The 24,686-nt window shown below is 39.2% G+C and overlaps 1 protein-coding gene and 1 pseudogene across 1 annotated transcript; both read right to left on the bottom strand.

The window, feature by feature from the left end:
* Window positions 1-737: 737 nt before the first annotated feature.
* Window positions 738-17,755, bottom strand: LOC112185234 (beta-amyrin 28-monooxygenase). Its single transcript, XM_024323451.2, has 3 exons — window positions 17,145-17,755; window positions 6,250-6,668; window positions 738-1,442 (listed from the first exon to the last, which is right to left on the bottom strand). The coding sequence occupies exons 1-3, from the start codon at window positions 17,699-17,701 to the stop codon at window positions 940-942; spliced, it is 1,479 nt and encodes a 492-aa protein (XP_024179219.1). The 5' UTR covers window positions 17,702-17,755; the 3' UTR covers window positions 738-939.
* Window positions 17,756-19,291: 1,536 nt separating this feature from the next.
* LOC112168380 lies at window positions 19,292-20,566 on the bottom strand (annotated as a pseudogene).
* Between the last annotated feature and the right edge of the window lie 4,120 nt (window positions 20,567-24,686).

Here is a 24,686-nt window from a genome sequence, read left to right on the forward strand (position 1 = left end):
ATTTTAGTTTACCTCGTTGCTTAAAGTCTTAAATCATTTGAGCTCATGCACCTTTAATTTCATCAAATGTGAGGCTAGTTGCAAATTTTAATCAAATGTGTTCAACCCTTAATTTTCCTTGTCAATCCTAAACTTTAATATAATCATCAGGAAAAAAAAAATTACAAATTTAAGGCCCATCTTGTGTAAGACCTTAGTCAACTAGATATCAACATTTTCACTTAAGCTGACATTGTGAGGCGTATTAGAGTTCAGTTTGTAACATCAGAATATTAAATAAAACTTGCAATCGAAAATACTTTTACTAATGCAATCTGTTTTGAATTTGAATTCAAATAGTATGGTTATTTAGAGTAATCCATCAAATAAAGACAAGGAAGTTATAAGATAGTTCCTTGATGGAAAGGAACTGCCTTAACTGCTTTTCTGATATAAAGTGGATTACAACGCTTTCATTGATCCTGCTAGAGCACCATACCTCAATCAAATTATCCCATTAACAATCTGAGATCAAGGGTGAATCTAGGAGAAGAACAATTCAAGGAGGCAGTAGATCCAGTTAGTATCTCTACAATCCCTTTATCTTTTATTTCAAATTATATTGCTTGCTGCGATACACACACACACACACTTACTATTTTATAGGATTGCAATGTCTTACGCATCCTAACTTAGGATCAGAATAACATATCAATCCTATATTTGTCATAGTTAATCTTTGGTTCATGTAAATTTGCATATATTAGTATAGATATACTATTGCAATCTAAATTATGATGCGACTACTACAACACTCATAATATGTAAATTACAGTATATGTGTTTACATGTGCTTATTCTGAGATAGTTTATAGTACGAATTATTGTGTAAATTTTAACATCTTGCGGCTGATTCTTGGATTTATTTTTTTATGATGACTATATATATAGATCATGTAGTTATGGCTGAGCTGACGATCTGTGGTGATGAAAAAGGCGGACGGGAAGCCCTTTGGTGGGGATGGGGAAAGGAGCAATGGTTGTCTTCTCATTAGGAAAATTTTTTTCCCACTTGAACCTCTTCACCAAGTTATGCATGAACACCAGTATTACCACTCGGGAGTACTCATTTCCTGGACACATTCTCGGGCCTCCGCCGAACGGAACATACATGTAAGGTGCAGGTCCCTTTCCTTCAAATCTTGACGGGTCAAATTTCTCCGGTTCCGGGAAGACATCGGCATTCTTGTGTGTCGAAAGTGGGCTCCAGTACAACTTCCACCCTTTTGGAATTTTAAAACCATTGATGGCAAAATCGGCCAATGTCACCCTGAAGGCTCCTTGAACAGGCGGTGCCAATCTCAGCACTTCTTGTGCTACATTCCATGAGTACTTCATCTTCTGAAGGTCATCCCACTTCAACGACTCCCCCGGGGCCTTTGAATTTGCGATCTCCATTTGCTCTGTGTTTTCAAGTTAGATTAACACCAAGGAAACATTTATTAATTACCAGAATTAGAAAAGAAAAGAAAAGAAAAGACAATTAAGATATATACCATTGTTAAATTATGCAAGATCAGTTTCGTAATCTATTCTTTTTTTGGGAAAGGAGGTCAGAAATTTATTGCATCTTAAAAAAGTATTACATAGAGGTAGCTTCAGCTGCTAATGCAGCAAGCATAAAGGAGGGAGAAGAAAAATAAAAACATTCATGGGTTTCAGTACAAGCATGTGCAGCCATGAGATGAGCCACTCTATTAGCACTTCTATGAACATGCACAATCTTTAAGTTTGGATGAGACTCAAGTATCAAATCTAGATCATCATATATTCGACCCAAAGCAGAAGTATTAGGGTCATCACGATGCATCAATTGTCTCTGGACTACTTGTGCATCAGTTTCTAATATAGCAGGAGCAAGTCCTTGCTCCACAGCAAAATGCAAGGCCAGTTTGCATCCTAACAACTCAACATGCTCCGGGCAAAGTAAACCCTGAAATGGTCTACATCCACCAGCAAGAAATCTGCCCAAATTGTCTCTTACTACGAAGCCAACACCCCCACATTTGGTAGCATGATTATATGAATCATCTATATTGATCTTGCACCATCCCATAAGAGGAGAAGACCAGCGTACTGTCCTCACAGCACGACCAACCAATGGTTTTAGATTGTGAAACCTAAAAGCATGCAGCCTAGACGTTGTCATAATAAGTACCTCAGTAGCTGTAACCCTTTTGTTGTCCCAAATCCGACAATTCCGTTCCTTCCAAATGCCCCAAAATAGATAAATCAAATCACCCAGGTCTTTAATTGAAAGCTCATGAGCACAAAAACTAATCCACTCAATAATATCAAGATAAGCAGAGTGAGGGTTATAACAAACCTGTGATAGCATACCATTAGATTGAAGCACCTGTTTGGTAAATGGACAATCTCGGCATAAATGAATTATAGTCTCCAAGTCAGAAGAGCATAGAATGCAAATATGTGAGTCCAAGATCACCCTTTTCGAAGCAAGCCTTTCTAGAGAAGGTAAAATATTGTGACAAACTCTCCAAATGTGAACTTTAGCAGAATTTGGAACGACTATTGCCCAAAGCTTCTTCTAAAAACTCACACCCACTGATACCTGGAAAGGACTTCTTGAATGTGAGAGGGAAAACTCAAGACGGTAAGCAGACTTAACTGTAAATTTACCGCTCTTCTCCACCCTCCACACTACTCTATCTTCAACTGCTCATGTACTCAGAGGAATACTCATAATAGCTTCTGCCTCTTCCCTTGTAAACACCCTTCTAATCAAGCTAGCATTCCACTGCCCTGCATGATCAAGCAAATTGCTAACCTGATTAACTTCCAACGAAGTAGTTTCATTAGCAGCCGGTTTGTAGTCTGCAACCCCAGGCACCCAACAATCTGACCATATGTTTACAGACAAGCCATTACCAATTTGCCAATAAGAGCTCCGTCGTAGAAACTCCCTAGTAGAAAACAAACTTCTCCATGAGTAAGAAGGAGAAGTAGAAGGTTCAGCCAACTAGAAGTTAGAATCTGGAAAGTATTTTGCTTTGTAGATCCGAGCTACCAATGAATCCGGATTGTTTACCACATGCCAAGCTTGTTTGGCTAACAATGCAGAGTTGAAATTAGATAAACCTAGACCCCCTTCCTCCTTAGGGTTGCATAAAGCTTTCCAAGATTTTCAATGAATTTTTCTCTCATTCAGTTTACTACCCCACCAAAAGCGAGCACACATTTGCTCAAGATCATCACAGAAATTCTTCGTGAGTTGGAAAACACTCATAGCATAAGTAGGTAGAGCCTGAGCAATCACCTGGATAAGAATGTCCTTCCCAGCTCCACTTAACAACTTTCCTTGCCAATTTGCCAGCTTCGTTGACAAATTATCTTTGATGTAATGAAAGGTAGAAGTTTTCTTCCTTCCCACGTAAGTTGGCAAACCTAAATATTTCTCATGAGACTCCACTTCTTCAACCCCCAAAAGGCTAGCAATTTCATCTCTCATGAACTCTGAAACATTTTGGCTAAAAACAACAGAAGAACTCTTGTTAAAATTAACCAATTGACCAGAGGCTCTACCATAAATCTCAAGCACTTCTTGAATCTGATAACAATCCTCTAAAGAGGCATGGGCATAAAGCATGCTGTCATCAGCAAACAATAAATGTTTAACTGCTAGGGCTTCATGACAAACCTCAATGCCTGATAGAACCCCTAACTCCTGCTTTTGTCGAAGTAAAGCAGAAAAACCCTCTGCTCCAATGAGAAATAAATAAGGTGATAAAGGGTCACCTTTCCTCAGTCCTCTGCTAGGGATAACCAACCCCCGAGGTTTACCACAGATCAAGAAAGAGTACCTTACAGAGCAAACACACTGCATTACCGTATCAATCCAGCTAGAAGCAAAACCAAATCTCTCCATCACCCTTCGAAGGAAAGTCCACTCCATCCTGTCATAGGCCTTACTAAAGTCGAGCTTCAGAGCCATGAAGCCCTCACTTCCATCCCTTTTATTATGCACAAAATGAGCTACTTCGTTAGCGACAAGTATATTGTCTGTAATCAGCCTTCCTGGTACAAATGCACTTTAAAATGGAGATATCAAATTTGGGAGAAAAAGCTTCAATCTGTTGGCAATAACCTTCGAACATATCTTGTGGATTACATTACATAATGCAATAGGCCGCAAATCAGCCATATGTTCTGGATTAGGCACTTTTGGAATAAGGCATATGTGTGTAAAATTAATCTGCTTCAAAAACTGACCTGTTTCTAAACAATTTTGTACTGCCTCAGTAATGTCGCTTCCAATAGTTTCCCAATAGTGTTGGAAAAATAGGGGAGGCATACCATCCAGCCCAGGGGACTTGGTTGGATACATCTGGAATAAAGCATAACTCACCTCTTCCTGAGAATACTATGCACATAACTGAAAATTCATCTCATGAGAAACGCAAGGCTGGATTCCCTCCAAGGTAGTGTTCATAGCTTCCATATCAATCTCGGAGGCAGTAAACATAGTAGAGAAATAAGAAGTTATAACCTTCTCCACTTCCTCATCCTCCTCACACCATTCGCCATCTTCATTATACAACCCACAAAGAGTATTTTTTTCTCCTTCTATTAGCAATCTTCCTATGAAAATAACTCGTATTTCGGTCTCCCTCTTTCAAACAATGCACTTTGGAACGTTGCTTCCAAAAGCTTTCTTCTTGTGAAAGAAGACACTGCAGCTTTTCCGTCAATTGTTTCTTCTCCCTCGTCACAACCTCAGACAACTGAACATCAAGCAATTCCTCCATTCTCGCTCTAATGCCAAGCATCTACAATTGTCTGCCCTTATATGCCCTTTTCTGCCATTTATCTAGCTCTAACCTTGTATAGGTAATCTTCTGCATTACATGAAACATGGGTGAACCAAGAACATCAGTAGCCCATGTCGTCTTCACAACATCATCACACTCACTATTCTGCAACCAGTAAGATTCAAACTTGAATCTACAATGGATCCTTCTCTTAGGCAATGGTACCGTGTTGGCATTAAGCAGGATAGGGACGTGATCTGAATCGCCAGGTGGCAGATGTTGTAGTCTCGCATGGCCATAGATATCAAACCAAGAAGGTGTGCAAACTGCTCTGTCCAGCCGAAGCTGGGTTTTCGAGTTCCACCATGTAGATTGAGGGCCATGAAACCCTAGGTCTATTAAATCCCCATAACCTAGAGCATCACGAAACCCCCGCATTTGTCTCTCTGCCCTAGTCGGACAGTCTTTCTTCTCATCATTATTGAGGATCTCGTTGAAATCCCCAATAACAACCCATGGCAGTGCATCCAAATCTCTCAAATCACGTAACAGCTGCCAGGAATGATCACGCTCTGACGTCCGGGCATAGCAGTAAAAGCCAGTCAATTTGCAGTGAGGATTACCAACACCGCTGTCAATGAACAGATCCATATGATGTTGTGAGACTGTTCCAATCTTCGCCTGCACTTTGTCACTCCAAAACATACCCAAACCCCCAGCCTGCCCATCACTCAAGACTTCCCGTGAATTGGGAAACCCTAAGGCAGTAGACAAAGCGTTAAAATCAGAGAGACGACTGATTTTTGTTTCACAGATGAAAACAACTTGAGGACGGTTCTGAGCAATCAAATCTTTCAATACTCTCGTTATTGTGTCATTGCAGATCCCTCTACAATTCCAACTAAGAATTTCCAAATCCATGGTAGTAGAATTTTTGCTTTCTAGATCTCTAGAAAGTAAACCCTAGCAACGCCGCGCTAGGTCGAATATCCCAGTTTCCTAATCTATAATATGGTAGATTAGATATTTAGGCATTCCTTTTGTTTTTTTGTTTTTAGGCGTTCCTTTAGTGTCAAAGGGATTCATCAGATTTTAAAATGCCCATAATTCTTTTTAACTTAAAAATTTAAAACTCATAATAAAATTATATAAAATGATTATTATAGTAAAATAAAAATATTAAGAAAATGAAAAAATTAAAGACGTGAGTGACAAATGAATTTATATGTTCATCAACACGTGCATCGCATGAGTATGAGACCAGTATGAAATAACTACTATCTTTCTTTCTATTCAACCAAGCTAATTGATCTATCACTTATTCGAGTTAATTAATCTACATTAAAAAATTGATGCGATGCATGCTTTAATTTATGTAAGACAGAAAACAGATATAATTTTACTCGTACTAGTAAAGTAGTAATATTCGTAGAAGTTGTACCTTTGTAGACAGCGTCATAGATATGTGGAAGCTCGCCCATATACTTTACAATGAATGTCAATGCAACAGTCAGTGTGTCAAAGCCGGCAACCAACATTCCAAGAATTTTATCGGCGATATCGGACTCCTTCAGATATGTTCCATGCTCATCGCAAGTGGAGAGCATGTGTGACAATATGTCTTGTGTCGGTGACGCCTTGCCCTCCGCTAAATCAACCTTCCTCTGCTTGATGATCTTGTACATATCCTTCCGGATCAAGTTGGCCGCCTTAATGGCTTTGTTGAACGGCGTCCCGGGGAAGTCGATGGGCATCGACATGATTCCGGCATTCATTAGATGGAATGGTTTGCTAAGTTTTTCTACGTCCTTTTGATCCTCAAGGCTAACAAACAGTCGCGCAGCAAGCTTGAAGGTATAGCTGTAGATTACATGTAATACAAAATCAAGGCTAACAAACAGTCGCGCATCCACTAAACAAATTTACTTCACTTAAATAAATACCGTCTCTATCTATACATTCTCAAATAAAAGAACTTAAAAGCCAATATTTATAAGATACTCCTTGTCAAAAAAGAAAAGAAAAGATATTCATTGGAACAATGAAGGAGATCGAGTGTATGTACCGGTACGTGGGACAAACATGAATATTAAAGAACTTGCAAAAGAGGATTTAAGGATCTGGGTTAAAACTTTAAAGGACCGCACAAGCGTTTCTCAAGTGGCTGATCTTTTGGATTTGATATGGGTTGTTCATATGTGTAGCCATTTAATTCAACACGTCGATTTGACCTTGTTGAAAATAAAATTCTGCAAGATTGAAACTTTTCTAGATGTAATCGAAAAGACTTTGGAGAATAAGGGAAAGGCAAGAAGAAGTGAGATAATCTTCAGTGGTGTTCACCTGGTCAGTTGCTGACCAAATAATTTATACTCAATAATCCTTAGATTTACATCAAATGGTGGAAAACAAAACACCTCAACTTAATACTAATTCTCTATGCCATTGGATTTACATCCAAGGGTAGTTGAACATTATTTTCTTGGTCAATAACTGACCAGGTGAACATTTTCGATGGAAATAAAGATAACGTTGTTAGCCCCACTTTTAGGTGATTAATAATCAGATGCGAATTATTTATAGCCTTTGAATATTATGAGTTAACGGTTGAGATTGAAAGCCAAGGACAATCAAGACTGGAAAAAGTGAAGAAAATCAAGAGACTTTGGAAAGCACAAGTTAACCGATTACAAAGCTAGTAAATAAAAGCAGCTTTATTGCAAGCTAATTATATATACAAAATTAATATGTATTAATTGACGTTCAATCTATTCTAATTAATTCAGAACTGTAAAACTCTAAGCAGTGAGGCCAAACTCTAGCCGCCAGCACGCTGCTCTGTGCAGCCCTCGATCTCAGCAACATGCTGCAACTCAATATACTTCTTTGGAATTGTTGTGGAATTGTCAACCATGAAACTCAAAGAGCATTGGTCAATATGGTGCAGGCAAAAAACCATAGTATGATTTTCCTCTCTGAAACCCTTGCACTGCCGAGTCTGCTTGAGTCCCTTCGAGTGAATCTGGGTTTTGCGGGGTGTATTTGTTATCCTTGTGAGGATGAGTCCCAAGGAGTAGCTCTCCTATGGAAGGCAGATACTCCAGTTAGATTGAGAACGTATGGACTAATGGACCTTATCATATTGATGCTGAGATCGGGCAACTTGGGACGCAAGAAATATGGAGATTTACTTGAATCTATGGTTTTGCACATAGTAGTCAATGTCACCGCACATGGAACCTTATCAAAACCCTCGCTGCTCAGCCTTGCTCTCCCCTTTGGATCATGGCGGGGGATTTTAATGAAATAATGAGCAACAATGAGAATCTGGTGGAGTTCCTAGGGCTTGGGCACCAATGCAGTCTTTTCGACAAACAATGGTGGACTGTGATCTGCATTGTGAGCCCCAGAAAAATGTATCGAGCTTAATGGAAATCGTACGTGAACTTACTCAACGATTGCGATAAATGTCAAAATGCTCGAGGAAAATTTCAGAAATTTTTCGTAAAGTGAAATCCTCAATTTAGGAGTTGGATAGTAAAGAACACGTCATGACGAGTTCGTGGAAATTTTCCGGATACCCGAGCTATTTTTAACTATTTTCCGAAGTTGTGGAATTTTAGAAATTAAATAAAGAAATAAAAAGTATGCGGTGCGATCTGAGCCATTTATTCTCTCCATCGCTTGATCGTCCGCCGCTAGTTGGATCAATCTATATATACGAATCTTGATTAGTGGGAATAGCAGAAGGATCGAGAGAGGGAGAGAACCAGAGTTCTCTGACCGAGACAGACACGACCCGCGACTGGGTCCGATCGGAAATCGCTTCTTCCGCCACCTCTCTGCGGCGGACCACCGGCAACAGCTTCGTCTCGGTGGCGCCTACGTCCCTGTGGTCTCAGGTTGTACATGCAGCGACTGTGAACGGAGAATCGACGATCCAAAGCATGAAGAACCTCCGGCGAGTTTCAACGAATTACAGCGGCGACTCCGGTCACCGTTTGGGATACATTTGGTATGGAACTTCATCCTCTCGTCATGCTCTACACGTTTCTACACTTAGTTTTTGAATTAGATTAAGTTTTGATGATTTACGTTTCTGGGCAGCTACGGCTCCGACGTGTTCTTCGACGCCGGCGACCTTTCCGGCTCTCCTTGGCTTGGTCTCGGCCTCGACTGCAACTGTAGACAAGGAATTGGGCAGTTGGCTGGGCAGATCAAGTTGACATCCTCAATTCATCATCTGCCTAGTTTCCGCAAGGAGTTTGATTTGGTTGCAGTTGGAATTTGAAGGTATAATTCAAAATGTTGAATTGAAGTTTGGTTATTGTCATGCAAATCCGAAGTTAGTAGCTTGAGTTGGTATGACTTGGTGGAAATCAATTTCCTTAGCTGTGGAGTTTTGTCAGATTGTTATAGTTTCGGTAGCTTGGAGTTTATGTTTGAATTGGGTAGGAAATTGATGTTGTTATGCTGAAAATTGGTCGTGGAACTGACTATGTAGAGTAGATTGTGATTATCATGCTTGATGCCTTGTTAGTGTTGTTTAGAATGTTTGTGGAATAATTGAAAATGGTCAAGCTTGGGTGTTCATAGTAGTTTTGGGCACATCTTGCATGAAAATGGAAAGAATTGGGTGTCCATAGTAAATTTTGTCGAATTACTATGCGATAAAACGGTTAAGTAAATGTGGAATCGTTTGTTGGAGAAATCGTTATTGGTTTGCTTGTGTATTTCGCAGTTTGATAATAAATGAATAAAAGAAATTATATATATTGGGTGGCCTTAGTAAATCGGGTGCACTTAATATATATTTGGTCGATATCGTAAATTTCAAGTAAGTGTTCGGTAATTTGGGTTAATTATCGAACCAGTATCGATTGGTCAAACGTTGGTCAAATAATGGTCAAAGTTGGTCAACTCCTGGTCAAACCAGGAAAACTTGATTGTACGATTTGTACTCGTCGAGATTTCAATTAATTGTTCAAAAGATATTGACTATCGAAATGTCGGAACTTAGGACTCCAGTTACCCGAGGAACAGAAGGTTCGCGACTCTCGGAGTACGTGAGAGAAAGCATCGGAATCCAGGTAGGGTTTCAGGACTCTCCTCAGTTAGTGATTTTCTTATATTGTTATTAAATAATGCATGTTAGTTAGTTGGTATGGTTTGGTCATGTTCAAATGCAATGCATACTAACCAAACCATGTGAGAAATGTGATGGCTTGAGAGCGAAGGGTGGCTCTAACTTCCTTGGGTTCGATCCCCAAAACCTCCGGAGGGTTAGTTACACCGGTCGGACGGTGAGCGATCGCAATGACGACCCGATCCGTGTGTGTAGCTAGGTAGCGGACGCTCTCGCTACGCTTACCTGGTGATAAATTAAATTGAGGTAAGATCGTGTAGTGGGTCTATGGGACCGGCCATCAGGTAAAACTTGGATTTGGCGCCGTATTTATTTAATCATCATGCATAAGTTTTCAAGTTGAAAAACATTAAAGTTTGTCATTCCTTTAAATCTTTGGTTTAAGCATGTGTTCATACTGGAGCTCCAACATTTATCTGTGGATTTTCAAACCTAGTCGAGTTAGAGTTCCTGTTGAGCAGCGAGGACGAAAGCTCACCCCTACAACAGTATGGATGTAGGTACTGTGCACTGGTGACGGGACAATAGTGGATGGAGCTGGGTGTGCAGAACAAGTTCGGTAAATTACAGTGTGAACCTTATTCTAAATTCTATTTCTCGAACTTTGTGTTCTGAAATTTGTGGTTATCTAGTCTCGTGTCATCTTTTAGTTGAATTCTCTTCAAGTGAAATTCAACCTTGTCTGAGCCTTTATCCAAGTTCTGGACGAATGAAATAGATTTCAGCAACTCAAGTTTTTCACCTCAAGAATATTTGTAGCTTTTGCTGTGTTTGTACAAAAAGTCTTTCAAACAAAATTGCCTATCGGTTCCCTAAGATATAAATCGAGCGTTCGGTTTATGTTTTAGAGACTCGCGGCGCTGTGACGTGCTTAAGCTGGTGAGGTGCAGCTTGGGGCGTTACATGCATGATATGGGGTATGTGGGTTGTAATGCCCCGTACCTTAAAGTCTTTACTAGTTACTTTTTACCGTGGTTGACCGAGGAGTGACTTTTTCTTTAGTCCGGTAAATTAGAAAATTTATTTGAGATTGTCATAGAATACGAAAAATCGAGTTCGTGGACACGTAGTTTGTTTAAATTGGATTTATATCGGAAAAGTTATGACCAAAAATAGAAATTTCTATTTTTGGCATGGTTTTTTTTTTTTTTTTTTTTTGTGAGCTTCTATTTGTGGAAGGAAGGGTTAAAAATCAGATGGAAGAGAGAGAAAGGGAAAGAATCAGAAAAAAAAAAAAAAAAAGGGAAAGAGAGAGAGCACGGGTAGAACCCGAGTCACCCCCCCCTTTTCTTTTTTTTCTTTCTTCCGTCGCTGCTCTCCCTCTCTCCTGCGATTCCGTCGCCGTCCGGCCACCGCAGGACGAAAGCTTGGGCACAGCGTGATCCTCGCTTCCTTCTCCTTCTAGCCATGTAAGTATTTCACCTTGGGTAGCTTTGGTTTTGGAGATATGAGGAGAATTGCAGAAATGGAAAAAAATGGATTTTTGCTTTGATGTCCGGTTTCGGGCGATTTCCGGCCGGATTCTTTGGGGGTTTTGGTTGTTGGGGAAGTACTGAACGTATTCCTAACCTTGTTGCAGCTCGTTTTGATCGGTGGAAGAAGATTTGAGGGTGTTTGAGACTGTGAACAGTACCGTGAACAGTAACTCTCGAATTCTTGGGTTCTTGTTTGATTTTTCTGGTTATTTCTACTTGAATTTGGTTGTTGTTGCAGGTATAGGAACTGTTAGTTGTAGTCTATGAATTGTTGTGTTAGATTTAAGGTTGTTGGTTAATGAGTTTCCTTGGAATTTGATGTTGGTTGTGGTTCTAAGGTGGTTAAGATTATTATCTTGGGTTGAGAATTTGTTGTCATGTTTTTGGTGTTGAGTTGAGAGTGTTGAGAGGTTGAAGAAATATATTGGGTTTGGAATGTCAAAGAGAAATTTGGAATTTTTGGATGTTTTAAATGTTTTAGTTGATGAATCTTTTGACTTAATCTCTTGGTAATTTATTGTCAATGTTATTGTGGGATTGGTCTATATTGTTGAGGAATTTGATGTTGAGATTGTGGTTTGGAAAAGAAAATTTAGAGAGGATTTGAGATTTAGAGTTGGATTTGTGAATGGAAATAAGGAAAGTTAAGAAAGAATGTGGAAATTTTGGAAAAGGATTTATATATTATAAATTGGTGGTAATTTGTGATGAAGGAAGTGAAATTAAATTGATTAAGTTATCGAACGGTCCTTGTGAAGATTTAGATTAAGTGAAGTCTTTGAACGATTGAGAAATCGAATTAAAAATCGGTTGAGCTGTTATGAGTTGGAGGGCATTGAGATTGTAAGGAATTATAGAATTTAATTCCGAATTGAAGAGTGGGGGTTGTATAACAATTTAGGATTAACGGATGCTTATTCCGAGGGGAATGAGTTGTTTTTGAGAGTATTTCATTATATGGTTAATTATATCCTATTCTATTGTGACAGGACGTACTGAGCCCTCGAGCGAGGAGGACACAGGCAGGCAGCAGGGTTAGCTGCGGGACTCACTTGTGAGTGGACCTTTATTTTATTTAAATAATGCATGCAGCATGGTATTAAATTTTGAAATGGATTGCTATTCGAGTAAATGTGACTTTGTGGAAAATAAAGGATTTAAAAAGGAAACAGTTGACAAGGAGGCCAGTTTTGGCGCATGCGTATCTTACCTAGTTGGCAGTCCCTTCTAGGTAATAGTCTGGTTGGCAGTCCCTTCCAGACTACAGCTCGGTTGGCAGTCCCATCCGATGCGTCATCTGGTTGGCAGTCCCTTCCAGATGACTTGAGGTAGTTCGTCGGCAGTCCCGTCTACTACCTGTGGCTAGTTGGCAGTCCCAACTAATCACCGCCTCCTACTCCGGTTGGCAGTCCCTTCCGATGCGTCATCGGGTGGCAGTCCCTCCCCGATGGCATGAGATGCCTAGGAAGCAGTCCTTCCTAGTCATCAAATGAGTTTCTTGGAAAAGGATTGAGTTGGAACTTCGTTGGGTTTAGCTGCATGATGGTTTTGTTAAAAAGAGAAATGGGGAAGCATACCATAAATTGTTTTGATTCTAGTTTCGGTTTTGTCCACTCACTCTAATGGATTTTATATGTTTTCCCCTGGGCCCTTCGTTTTCAAATGCCCAGATTTCAGATTAGCAGAGATCGCGTCCAGGCTCAAGGACTTGGAAATCAGCGCTTCCGTTTTTTGTCCGTAGGTTATTACTTAACCTACCTTGTATGATATCGGCTTAGTTTAGTGTTGCTCTGATAAACCTTTTCTTTTAAGTTTGTTGGATGTTGTCGCTTACGGAGGATTATGTTGGGATTTGAACTTTCCGGATGTAATATATGTGCTTGGATTGTAAATTTGATATAGTAGGTTGAGTAGAAGTTATAGTTGAAAGCATATCCAGGTTTGTGAACTATTTGGGTAGCCCATATTAGGGGAGGTTCTGCCGATTTTTCGGTTGGATTTCACCTAACGTGGGCCCCGCAGGCTCGTATCCAGGTTTCGGGGTGATTCTTGGGTCGGGTCCTGTCATGGGTAGTCGATACACCTGGTCCACCAAGTTCACGAAAGAAAGATTAGATAGAAGTTTTGACTCCCCAAAATGGCGCGATTTATTTTCTTGTTCTAGGGTTGTAACTCTGTCGCCAATTGAGTCTGATCATACCCCTTTGCTGGTGGAAGTTAGCGCTGAACGAAGAATTGTGTGGCGTGCTCCAAAATGATTTCATTTTGAAGAGATGTGGCATGGCCACGCAGATTGTCTAAGTGTGATACAACGAGGGTGGTCACAACCCCTAGCTGGTAATGGCATGCATGCTACAAGTTAGCATGAAGAGGCAAGTCACTTCAGGCCTATTGCTTTATGTAATGTCATTTACAGAATTGCTTCCAAAGTGGTAGCCAATCGCCTAAAGAGACTTTTTCCTTCTATCATTTCTCCCTTGCAAAGTGCATATGTGCCAAGCAGATTAATCTCTGATAACACTTTAGTGGCTACTGAGGTCGCGCATTTCATGCACAACCTAAGAAGACAAGAAGCAGGCTTTTTCTCTTTGAAATTGGATATCTCTAAAGCCTATGACATACTAGAATGGGGTTTTGTTTAAGCTATATTGCTTAAGCTTGGATTTGCCTCAAGGTGGGTGGAGATCATTATGCAAAGTATTACATCAGTGCATTATTCTATTATGCTAAATGATCAACCAATAGAAATCATCTACCCTACCAGAGGAATAAGGCAAGGTGATCCCTTATCCCTATACATCTTCATTCTTTGTGCTGAAGGTCTCTCCACTCTGATTTCCCACTCAGTTGACAGGCAGATCATTCAAGGGCTAAAAATGAGTCCTGAAGCTCCCGTATTACATCAACTTTTCTTTGTAGACGATAGCTTCATTTTTGGAGTAGCTACTGAGTTGGAATGTCACAGGTATAGAGAGCTCCTCAACTTGTATGAATTGGTATCTGGACAAAAAATAAACTACCAGAAGAGTAGTGTGGTATTTAGCAGGAATGTGCACCCTAATCTGCAATAGAAACTTGCAGACATTCTCCAGGTTAACAAGGTAGAAGAACACGACAGGTACCTTGGTTTGCCAATGAGGGTTGGAAAGTCCAAGATAGCCATCTTTGCATATATAAAGGAGAAGCTTACCAAAAAATTGGTTGGGTGGAAATCCAAATTACTAAGCTAGGCGGGCAAGGAGGTTCTAATCAAAGCAGTGGTACAAACTATGCCTTTGCATGCCATGAATTGTTACTTGCTTCCCAAAACACAATGTGATGACATCCACCAGCTGTGTGCTGGTTTCTTTTAGGGTGATAAGGAAAACAAGAAGAAGATCCATTGGCGAAGCTGGGAAAGATTGTGCTTCACGAAGCATGAGGGAGGTTTGGGCTTCAAGAATTTGTACACTTATAATCTTGCGATGCTTACAAAGCAAGGCTGGAGATTGATCAAGTATCCTAATTCTCTTATTGCTAGATTATTTAAAGCTCGGTATTACCCTCATTGCTCTTTTGGGATGCAGAAGTAAGTGATCATCCATCGTTCTCTTGGCATAGTATCTTGCAAGGCAGGCCGGTTCTTGCTGCAGGAGTGCATTGGCAAGTTGGTGATGGCACGCAGATTGATCTTTGGGAAGACAAATGGATCCCTGATTGTCCCGCGTACATGATACACAGACCTGCTAATTGTGAGTTTAGAAAAGTCTCTGACCTCATTGATCCTACCACTAGAACTTGGATAGAACCTTCTATCTACAATTTGTTCCCACACCATATTGCTACAAAGATTTTAAGTCTTCCTTCGAGTCGTAGGGTGCTCCACGATAGGATTGTATGGAAACTTGAGAGAAGAGGCTGCTATTCGGTCAAGACGGCGTACTGGATTATGCGCAGCTTAGTTATGGGCAGTGCTTTGGCCTCTACTTCAAATGGTGACTCTTATAAGGTACTGTGACACAAACTATGGAAATCTAAGGTACCGGGAAAAGTTCTTAACTGTGCATGGAGAGCTTGTCAGAACTTATTACCACCTCGAGCAGCGAAACTGGTTACAAAGGGTTATCAAGGTGAGTTGAAATGTGTATTATGCATGTACCGGTTTGAAGATGTTGCTCATGTCTTTTGTGCATGTCCAGTCGCTGCAAAGATTTTAGAGGGTGAGCCTTTTAAGCTTAAACCTCTAGTCTCTCCTATCTTTGATTTTAAGGAATGGATCCTCGAACAAGCTATCCATCTCAAAACTGAAGATTTTCAGAAGCTTCTTATGGTTATTTGGGGAATTTGGAGGAACAAAAATGCGACTTAATGGTCAGATCATGTGCAAACTACGCAGGACTTAGTCTGTAGTACAATGGCATGGTATCATGAATACCAGCAAGCTCATTGCCAGTAGTTAACGCAGCCCATAAAGCAGAAAAATGTAAGGCGTTCTCTTCCTAAGTTAGGCAGCTGGAAGCTTAATGTGGATGGAGCATTCCTGCAAGGTCGAACTGAAGGGGGGATTGGTGGTGTTCTCCAGAATGACCAAGGGCATTGCATGGTAGCCTTTGCTCATCACGTTCAGTTTGTCACATTAGCGAAACAAGTTGAGATGTTAGTACTTAAAGTTGGTTTGGACTTGCTGCAAACGTGGCAGATATCATATTGCCAAGTTGAAACTGATTGCCTTATGGCTGTCTCTGAGATCCACATGGAAGAGTATCAAAATTTGGAGCATGGCAATCTGATCAATGACATCAGAGAGTGGCTCCAAGATAGACAAGGTGTAACCATCTCACACACACCTCGTACTGCAAATGCTGCAGCACACAGGCTTGCAAGTGAAGCCTGTGAATCCTGCCATAGTGTAGACTGGACTGATGTGGTCCCTTTTATGCTTAGAGATGTTCTAAGCTTTGATTGTAATCATATTGCCAAGGATTAATAAATTAGCTCTCTTTTACTCAAAAAAAATATAATTATATGTACAATTAAAATCTCGATAAATGAATGTTCGATAAATTAATAATCTCGATTAAATAATAAATTTCTCCAGTTCCGACTCAGGACTGGTGAACGCATATTACTAAAAACTTCGCTAAATGCATAAGATAATAATATTTCTAGACATCCTTAAGGACCCAGTGAATATATAAAGTAATAATTGATGAAGTAAATGAAAGAAATATGGTAAAAAAAATATTAATAATTGTTGAAATGCACAAAAGAAATAGTATATAAAAATTCAAAATACATAATAATTAAAGAACTTTTAACAATTTATATTTTTTTTAAATTTAACTAATTATCAAAATATCCTTTTATAGTCCTTTGATTTTTCCTTGTGTATTAACTGAATTGCAATGCATGTAGTCATGTACTAGATTTGGTATATTATTTTTCATTTTGTAGCAAGTAGTTATTCAAAGTTATGCTTGAAATATTCTCATTCGAAGAAACATTTGTTATAACATAATTGTCATGTGGATCTTGATTATCTTCGATAGATAACCTAATCAAACTAGACTATGTTTTATAATAATAAACAATGCATTTATCAAGAATATAATAACTCCTCTAAAGTAATAATTTTTCGTACTCCTAACATATTCATCTATAGAGGTTTTATTATACGTTGTATTTATGGACTTATTGATAAAACAAATATAAAAAAAATGGTTAAGACGGACTTACTCCTTGACGAGGGGAAAGACTTTAACTTCGTTTTGGTTTTCCCAGCAATCAGCGAAGTGTGATTGAGCACACTGGTCCATGGTGGTAAAGTAGCGTTGCAGAGCGTCGAGCTTCAAGAAGTTAGGAAGCATCTTTCTCATCTTCCTGCCCTCTTCTACGGACGACGAAGTCTCAGTCGAAGAAGGGAAGATCTTGTCGACAGTACTAGGCCACCATACAGTCACAAACTTGTTCTCCTTGGAGAACAAGAACTTGTTGCAGGTGTTGCCGCAGAAGAAGGCAGTTTTCTCCCCAATCAAGGAGGTCTTGAAAATTTGAGACGAGTACTTGTTTACCCGGTCGGAGATAAATTTTTCGGGCTGGCCTTTCCGGGCCGAAGAGAGGAACTCGTAGGTCTCCCCGATCACCGGGTAACCCACTCTTCCTGGGGGGAGGTCGTTGCCGGTGAACTGGGATCTGTGCCTGTAGAAGAGGCGCACCAGGAGAGATATTGCGAGAAAGGAAACAAAGCCCAAGAGGAGGGTGATGTGATGGAAATAATATTGCTCCATCACCATGGTTTTGAGAGCTGAGGATCTTTGGTGATGGAGCTTGTTTGAATGGTTTACAGGGATCCAGTGAATCTGAGAGGCATTGTATCATTGAGTTCATATACAATTATATACTATACTGAGTTCAAGCGAAGGATCAACGTGCAGGTCTTTTTTTTTATAGTAAGTGGCACTATCAAGTCAAACTAAGTTTGCGATAAGATATGTGCCATCGGAGCTATGCAGAGAAAATATAAACTTAGTGTGGAGCGTGGACCATGTGAAAAACTGAAAATAATATAAACTTGAGATCGAAGCTGAAGCTGCGAACCTTGTGGTCCATGTGAAACAGAATTTGATCTCCTGCAAATATTTGCCACCCCACGTCACATAGGAAGGAAGTTGAAAATCGACTTTTCCTCATTTCACATATTTACTATCTATTCACATATGAGGAGTATTTGATCTCCCACAGACAGATGTAATGTATATTAACTAGAGCAATTAACATAGAACTAGAATTAATTTGAAGCGCACATAACTCCTTCCATTTGTTTAGTGATCTGCGAGTATATATTTGAAGAAACTGACATGTACTATTTTCTTTTCATATCAGAAAAGTGAAATCGAACTTTAGGACCTGAATCAAAAGGCGTAGTGTACACAAAACATGTGGATCAAGTCACCTTAATGTTTTCAGTTTTCAACATTATTGATAGAGTTAATTTCATTTTACCTCCCTGACTTTTACACATTAAATCAGTTGTGCCCCTGCACTTCTAATTTCATCACACACTTAGTGTGCTGAATTGACTTTCATTGTGAAGTATCTTAGCGATCGAGCTACCTCATATCTATGATGCAGTCTACAAAGGTATATATGCGCGTAGTATTGCATGAATTAATTTAAAACTACACGCACTAAGTTCTCCGTATTATTTAACAAAATTTTAATGTTTTTCAATATATGAAAATCCCGTCCATTTTTCAGGTATCATACCTAAGTTGATACAGTATCTCAAACGAGCTCTTTGTCTACCCTTGGGGTTAGCCCAAGTTGGGAGAAGTTGAAAATTGAGTTAGAATTACGGTAGATCAAGAGTTTAATTCCCCTCTAATGTAATAAAAAAAAAATTAATCAATGGAGCCTAACTTTGAAATTTCAATAGGCTCTAACACCCATAATGAATATAAATAAATAAATCTTATCATATGGTTGTTTGGTTGTGAGCACCTAGCTAGCTAGGACATGGAGTTCTATAAATGATTATAGATTACTATTGTTTTTTAATGTCTATAATTATTTTCTCGGTGTTAATTAAAACAGAGCAAATGGAGATTGTAAATTCAAAAGCCCCAGGAGAGCCGTTGAAGTGGGAAGACCTTCAGAAGATGAAATGTTCGTGGAATGTAGCTCAAGAAGTGCTGAGGATGGCACCACCTGTTCAAGGAAACTTCAGGGAAGCTTTAACGGATTTTGTCTTCAATGGTTTCACCATTCCGAAAGGGTGGAAGTTGTATTGGAGCGCAAACTTGACACACATGCATGAGCGCCGATTGTTTCCCTGAACCGGAGAAATTCGACCCGTCAAGATTTGAAGGAAAGGGACCGGCACCTTACACATTTATTCCGTTCGGCGGAGGTCCGAGAATGTAAGTCAATTCAGATCTTAGTGTGTCGAAGCCGGCAACCAACATACCAAGAATCTTATCGGCGATATCAGATTCCTTCAGATATGTTCCATCTTCATGATCAGAGGTCAAGAGCATGTGTGATAACATGTCTTGTGTGTGGGATGCATTGCCGTCTGCTAAGTCGACCTTCCTCGATCTGCTTGATCATCTTGTACAAATCCTTCCTAATCAAGTTGGCGGCCTTGATGACTTTACTCAACAGAGTTCCGGGGAAGTCAATGGGCAGCGATATGGTTCCGGCATTCACTGCACGGAATGGTTTGCTGAGTTTTTCAATGTCCGCCTTATCTTCAAGGCTAACAAACAAGCGTGCAGCAAGCTTGAAGGTGTAGCTGTTATTGACATGTAGAAAACTTCAAGCAGTTAGAGCATTTGAAAAGAGTATTATTGTTCGAGTCATATGTCAATTCATATAATAAGGTACTACGTACCAGATAGCAAACACAAGTTGGCTAACGATATTTTTCTCAAAAGAAGCTACATTTTACTTGTATTAATGAATTTTCAGTTGATATTTCTACTTCATTCTAACAATTTATGTATTTTCGATAAGACCCATTAAGAAAAGAAAAAGAAAAAGTTGTTATAAACTCCATACGTAGTAAATTCTTTTAATTTATTGATTAGATCATGGGACTTACTTCTTGGCGAGTTCTAGGGCATGAATGTCGTTTTCGTTTTCCCAGCTATCTGCAAAGTGGGATTGGGTACACTGGTTAATGATTCCGAAGTATCGTTGCAGAGCGTTGAGCTTCAAGAAGTTGTGTAGCATCTTTCTCGTCTTGTTGCGTCATCTGCGGCTGATGTTTCGGTGGAAGAACGGAAGATCTTGTTGACAGAGCTCGAAAACCAGGCTTGGACAAGCTTTTTCTCATTGGAGAACAAGAACTTGTTGCAAGTGGTGGCGCCGCAGAAGAACGCAGCTCTCTCCCCAATCAAAGAGGTCTTGAAGACTTGGGAGGAGTGCTTGTTCACCCGGTCTAAGATGAACTTCCCGAGGTGGCCTTTCCTGGCTGAAGAGACGAACTCGTAGCTCTCTCCGATCACCGGGTAGCCGACGTTACCCAGCGGGAGGTTGTTGCCGGTGAACTGGGATCTGTGCCTGTTGAAGAGCACCAAGAGGGAGATTGCCAGAAAGGAAACAAAGCCAAAGAGGAGGGTGATGGGATGGAAATTATAATATTGCTCCATCACCATGGTTATGAGAGCCGAGGATCTTTGGCGATGGAGTTTTGTTTGAATGGTTAAACAGGGATCAAGTGAATATGAGAGGCATTGTATCACTGAGTGTGTGTGTATATATATATATATATATATATATATATATATATATAAATGCCTCTCACTGAATTTAATATATATATATATATATATATATACAGATTCTATCCAGAGCGGAGCTCCGTTTTGAAAATTAACGTGTGAAGTTTGAGTTTTTTGTCACTTTTTGGTCGCATATGCACATCTCGACCGTTCAGTTTTAAGGTACTAGTGTATAGATCATCTCTGCAAATTTTCAGCCAAAATGATGATAGTTAAGGTATTGATAATTGCGTTAAAGCTAGTACGGTTCAGGTTGACAGATTCAGTTCGTCCATTAGTTTAAGCGAGTTAGATACCTTAACAATCATCAATTTTGCTGAAAATTTGCAGAGTTGATCTATACACTAGTACCTAAAAACGGAACGGTCGAGATGTGCATATGCGACCGAAAAATAACCCAAAACTCGAACTTCACACATTAATTTCAAAGCAGAGCTCCGCTCTGGATGAGATCTGTATATATATAAATTGATGATTGTTAAGGTATCTAACTCGCTTAAACTAATAGACGAACTGAATCTGTCAACCTGAACCGTACTAGCTTTAACGCAATTATCAATATCTTAACGATCATTATTTCGGCTGAAAATTTGCAGAGATGATCTATACACTAGTACCTAAATGCTGAAAGGTTGAGATGTGGATATGCGACCGAAAAGTGACCCAAAACTCGAACTTCACACGTTAATTTTCAAAGCGGAGCTCCTCTCTAGATAGGATCTATATATATATATATATATATATATATATATATATATATATATATATATATATATATATATGCAATTCTGAGTTCAAGCGAAGCTAGGCTGAGCGATCGACGTGCAAGTACGTCTTTTTTTCAAAGTGGCACTATCAATGTGATATCCGCGAATTTACACAAATTTGTTGTTTGCAGACCTTACGAACAATTCTTAGGTTCACCCCAGGGTGAATGAGTATATTCACCCAGTTGTCGATTAACATATTTTTACTTAATAAATTTATAATCCAACGGTCTATATCTTAAATTATCCTTTAAAGATCATCTCAGTAAAAAATCAATCGAATCGGAAATCATTTAATTATCTAATTGAATCAAACAAATGGATGGTTCTAACAACACTTACTACTACTATGATGAACCGTCCATGTATTTCATAGAAATGAATAACTAAAAGGTCTTCAATTTGATTGATTTTTTACAGACGTAATATTTATATTACGTTATACAACATGAATGGTTGGATTAGAAAATTATAAAGTTATTATACGTTAATCGCAAGATAGGGTGAAATCTTAGGGGTGAACCTAAGAATTGTTCTTATATATTTAGGTGGGTGAAATTTGCACACCCAAATTTGCAAATTGCACACCCTTTCATTTTTTGTTATAATATTTCATCTCCCATCTTTTTAGACTTCCTAAAATACCCTCAAAAGCACACACACTCTTCAAATCGAACCCTAAACAAGTGCACGTTGGACTACATCCTCTTCCAGCCCAGCGTCGGTTCACCGGATCCAGTGACCAATCTCCACTACGACAACATGCTCTTCGTCCAAATCGACGCCGTCTACGCCGCCCTCTGATGTCTCGGCTACAAGAAGCTTCCGGTTCACATCTCCGAGGCCGCCGACCGCCCCCTCGCTCTCACCGATCTCACCCACACCGAACAATAAGAACACCGCCACTGGTTTGGATTCAGGTTTGGTACCAGAAATGGAGTTGTAGATGCTTCGTCGGATTTAGGTGAGTATGCTTCCAAGTGCGGCGCCCTATAGACAGTCATGTATCATCAAATTTAGTTCATAGCTCCTCCATTGCACTTTTGCAGACCCAACTCGTGTAACCCCTCCATCGGCCGAGGTGACAAGCTTGAAGAAGATGAAGACGATGAACCAACTGTGCAAGCTATAATTTCTTCTTTCACTCCCTCCATGGTTTCACCTTAAAGATGTGAACTTTTCATTCCATAGAGAGTTTCAAGGCTTGGGTATTCTTATTTTGATGATAGGTAGACTCGATCTATGGTGTGTGTCTGTGTTAGAGAGAGAGAGAGAGAGAGAGAGAGAGAGAGAGAGAGATGACCCAAAAAGAAAAAAAAGGAAACTCTGACTTTTTGAGGGTACTTTAGGAAGTTTAAAAAGATGGGAGATGAAATATTATTAAAAAAATGAAAGGGTGTGCAGTTTGCAAATTTGGGTGTGCAAATTTCACCCCCCCTATATTTATTATATTTTTATGTATTCTTGATATGAAATATTTTGTTGTTCGATCATATTATAATTTCAGGAGACTTTAATTCATTTTTATAGAACCACTTATGATTTCGACCAGGTTTTCTCCCATAATCGATTTTGTTTTTTCAGTATTTGAAATTAGACTTATCAAGAGTTATTTTGGCATCAATTTCACGAAAAAAATATTAAGAATCAAATTTATGGTGATTTTTCAAAGTTGACACAGAGGAAACAGATTTTCTGCGTATAGATTTAGGAATGTGTTGCAGTCTTTGTTTGAAGGGCCAAATGATTTGTTTTAGTTTTCAAATTTTTCTGGGACGTTTTTCCTTGTGTTTATTTTATGGGTGAAAATTTTCATGAATTTATTGTTAGGTTGTGATGAGAATTAATTAGGAAAGGCAAGTCCTAGTTGGACTTGGTTAGTCTTCCTAATTGGACATGGTTGATGTCAAAGTTTATTCCTATCAGGAATAGGATCTTTTCTCCTGTACAAGAAGGTTTGGTTTTCCTACTACCAATTGGACGATAATTGGGGTGCCTATATATAGAGGGCATGGTAGTAAACCGAGGCATGGTCGGTGCATGCGATCATCGATAAGATAGTGTATATCTCTTGGGTAAGGGAGCAGAGATGTCAAGAGTGAATACAGCTCTTGGGTCAGAGTGAGTTCTTGGGAAATTCTATGAGTGTGGGTGTATGGGTTTGGGTTATAGTGATTTAGCTCAATTGTATCTTGTACTGTAATTATTCTCATAGTGAAGAACAGGTATCTCTCGGTAGGACGTAGGCATAGATTTATGATGAACCTCATTAAATCTTGGTGTTCTCTTGTTGCTTGTCTTGTGGTTTGTTACTTTTCTATCGGTCTACTCTGTGAGCCTTGACGGGAAGGATTCTAATTTCCTTAACATTTATATTATATATTTATTTTTGTAAAATTCGACAACCATTTGAACCTGGTGGTCTAAGTGAGGAGGCTTGTTTTGGTTACTGTTTTGAAGACAACTTTTGAAATTCATGCAAAAATAATTTTAATCGATCTAAAATTTTTACTGTATGCTAAATTTGAGTCCTAAATAGGTGAGTCAAATTTCAATAATTTTGAGACAGTATTGAAACCTATGGAATTTTTGGAAGTGTCATTGACAATGATGGTTTTGTTTCTTGGCAGCAACAATGGTTGGTTTTGGAAAATTATTTGGATGAGTTTATGGCCTTCTTTTGACTTGATATTTTTACAATAGGTATTTTAGGATGTCTAATTTAATCCTATAAATTTTTAAGGGTTTTGGTTAGTGGGTGTAGCAAGTGAGATTTACCTTTTGGATGTAGGTCTTGCTAGGTTGCTTTTATCGCAGGTTTTAATGTTCTAGTTCGTGTCTCATTTTAAATGTTTATTTGCTTTAGGCTGAGAAGCCATGACTTAGGACACTGAACTAGTGGCTTTTATACATTGTACAGTTGAGGTAAATAACTTGTGTTTGCTTTGGAATCATGATAAAAAATATATTATCGATGATATGTTACTATGTATTAAACACTTCTGATTTTGAGTGCACCAGTTTATTTTCGTTGTAATTGTTATGAGTTATACTAGTACATGTGCATCATGCAAAGTTTGATAAGTTTTGAAAGAAATTTCTGCTAGGTGCTCTCTAGGCACATTAATACCAGTAGGTTGTCTAGGGAGAAAACTGTTTTGTAAGCGCAAGTTATGCACTATTCTATCTTTGCAGGTTCTGCATTGTATGTTATATGGCCCATATAG

Source organism: Rosa chinensis, chromosome 1 (assembly GCF_002994745.2).
Source record: "Rosa chinensis cultivar Old Blush chromosome 1, RchiOBHm-V2, whole genome shotgun sequence".
Taxonomy (NCBI): Eukaryota; Viridiplantae; Streptophyta; class Magnoliopsida; order Rosales; family Rosaceae; genus Rosa; species Rosa chinensis.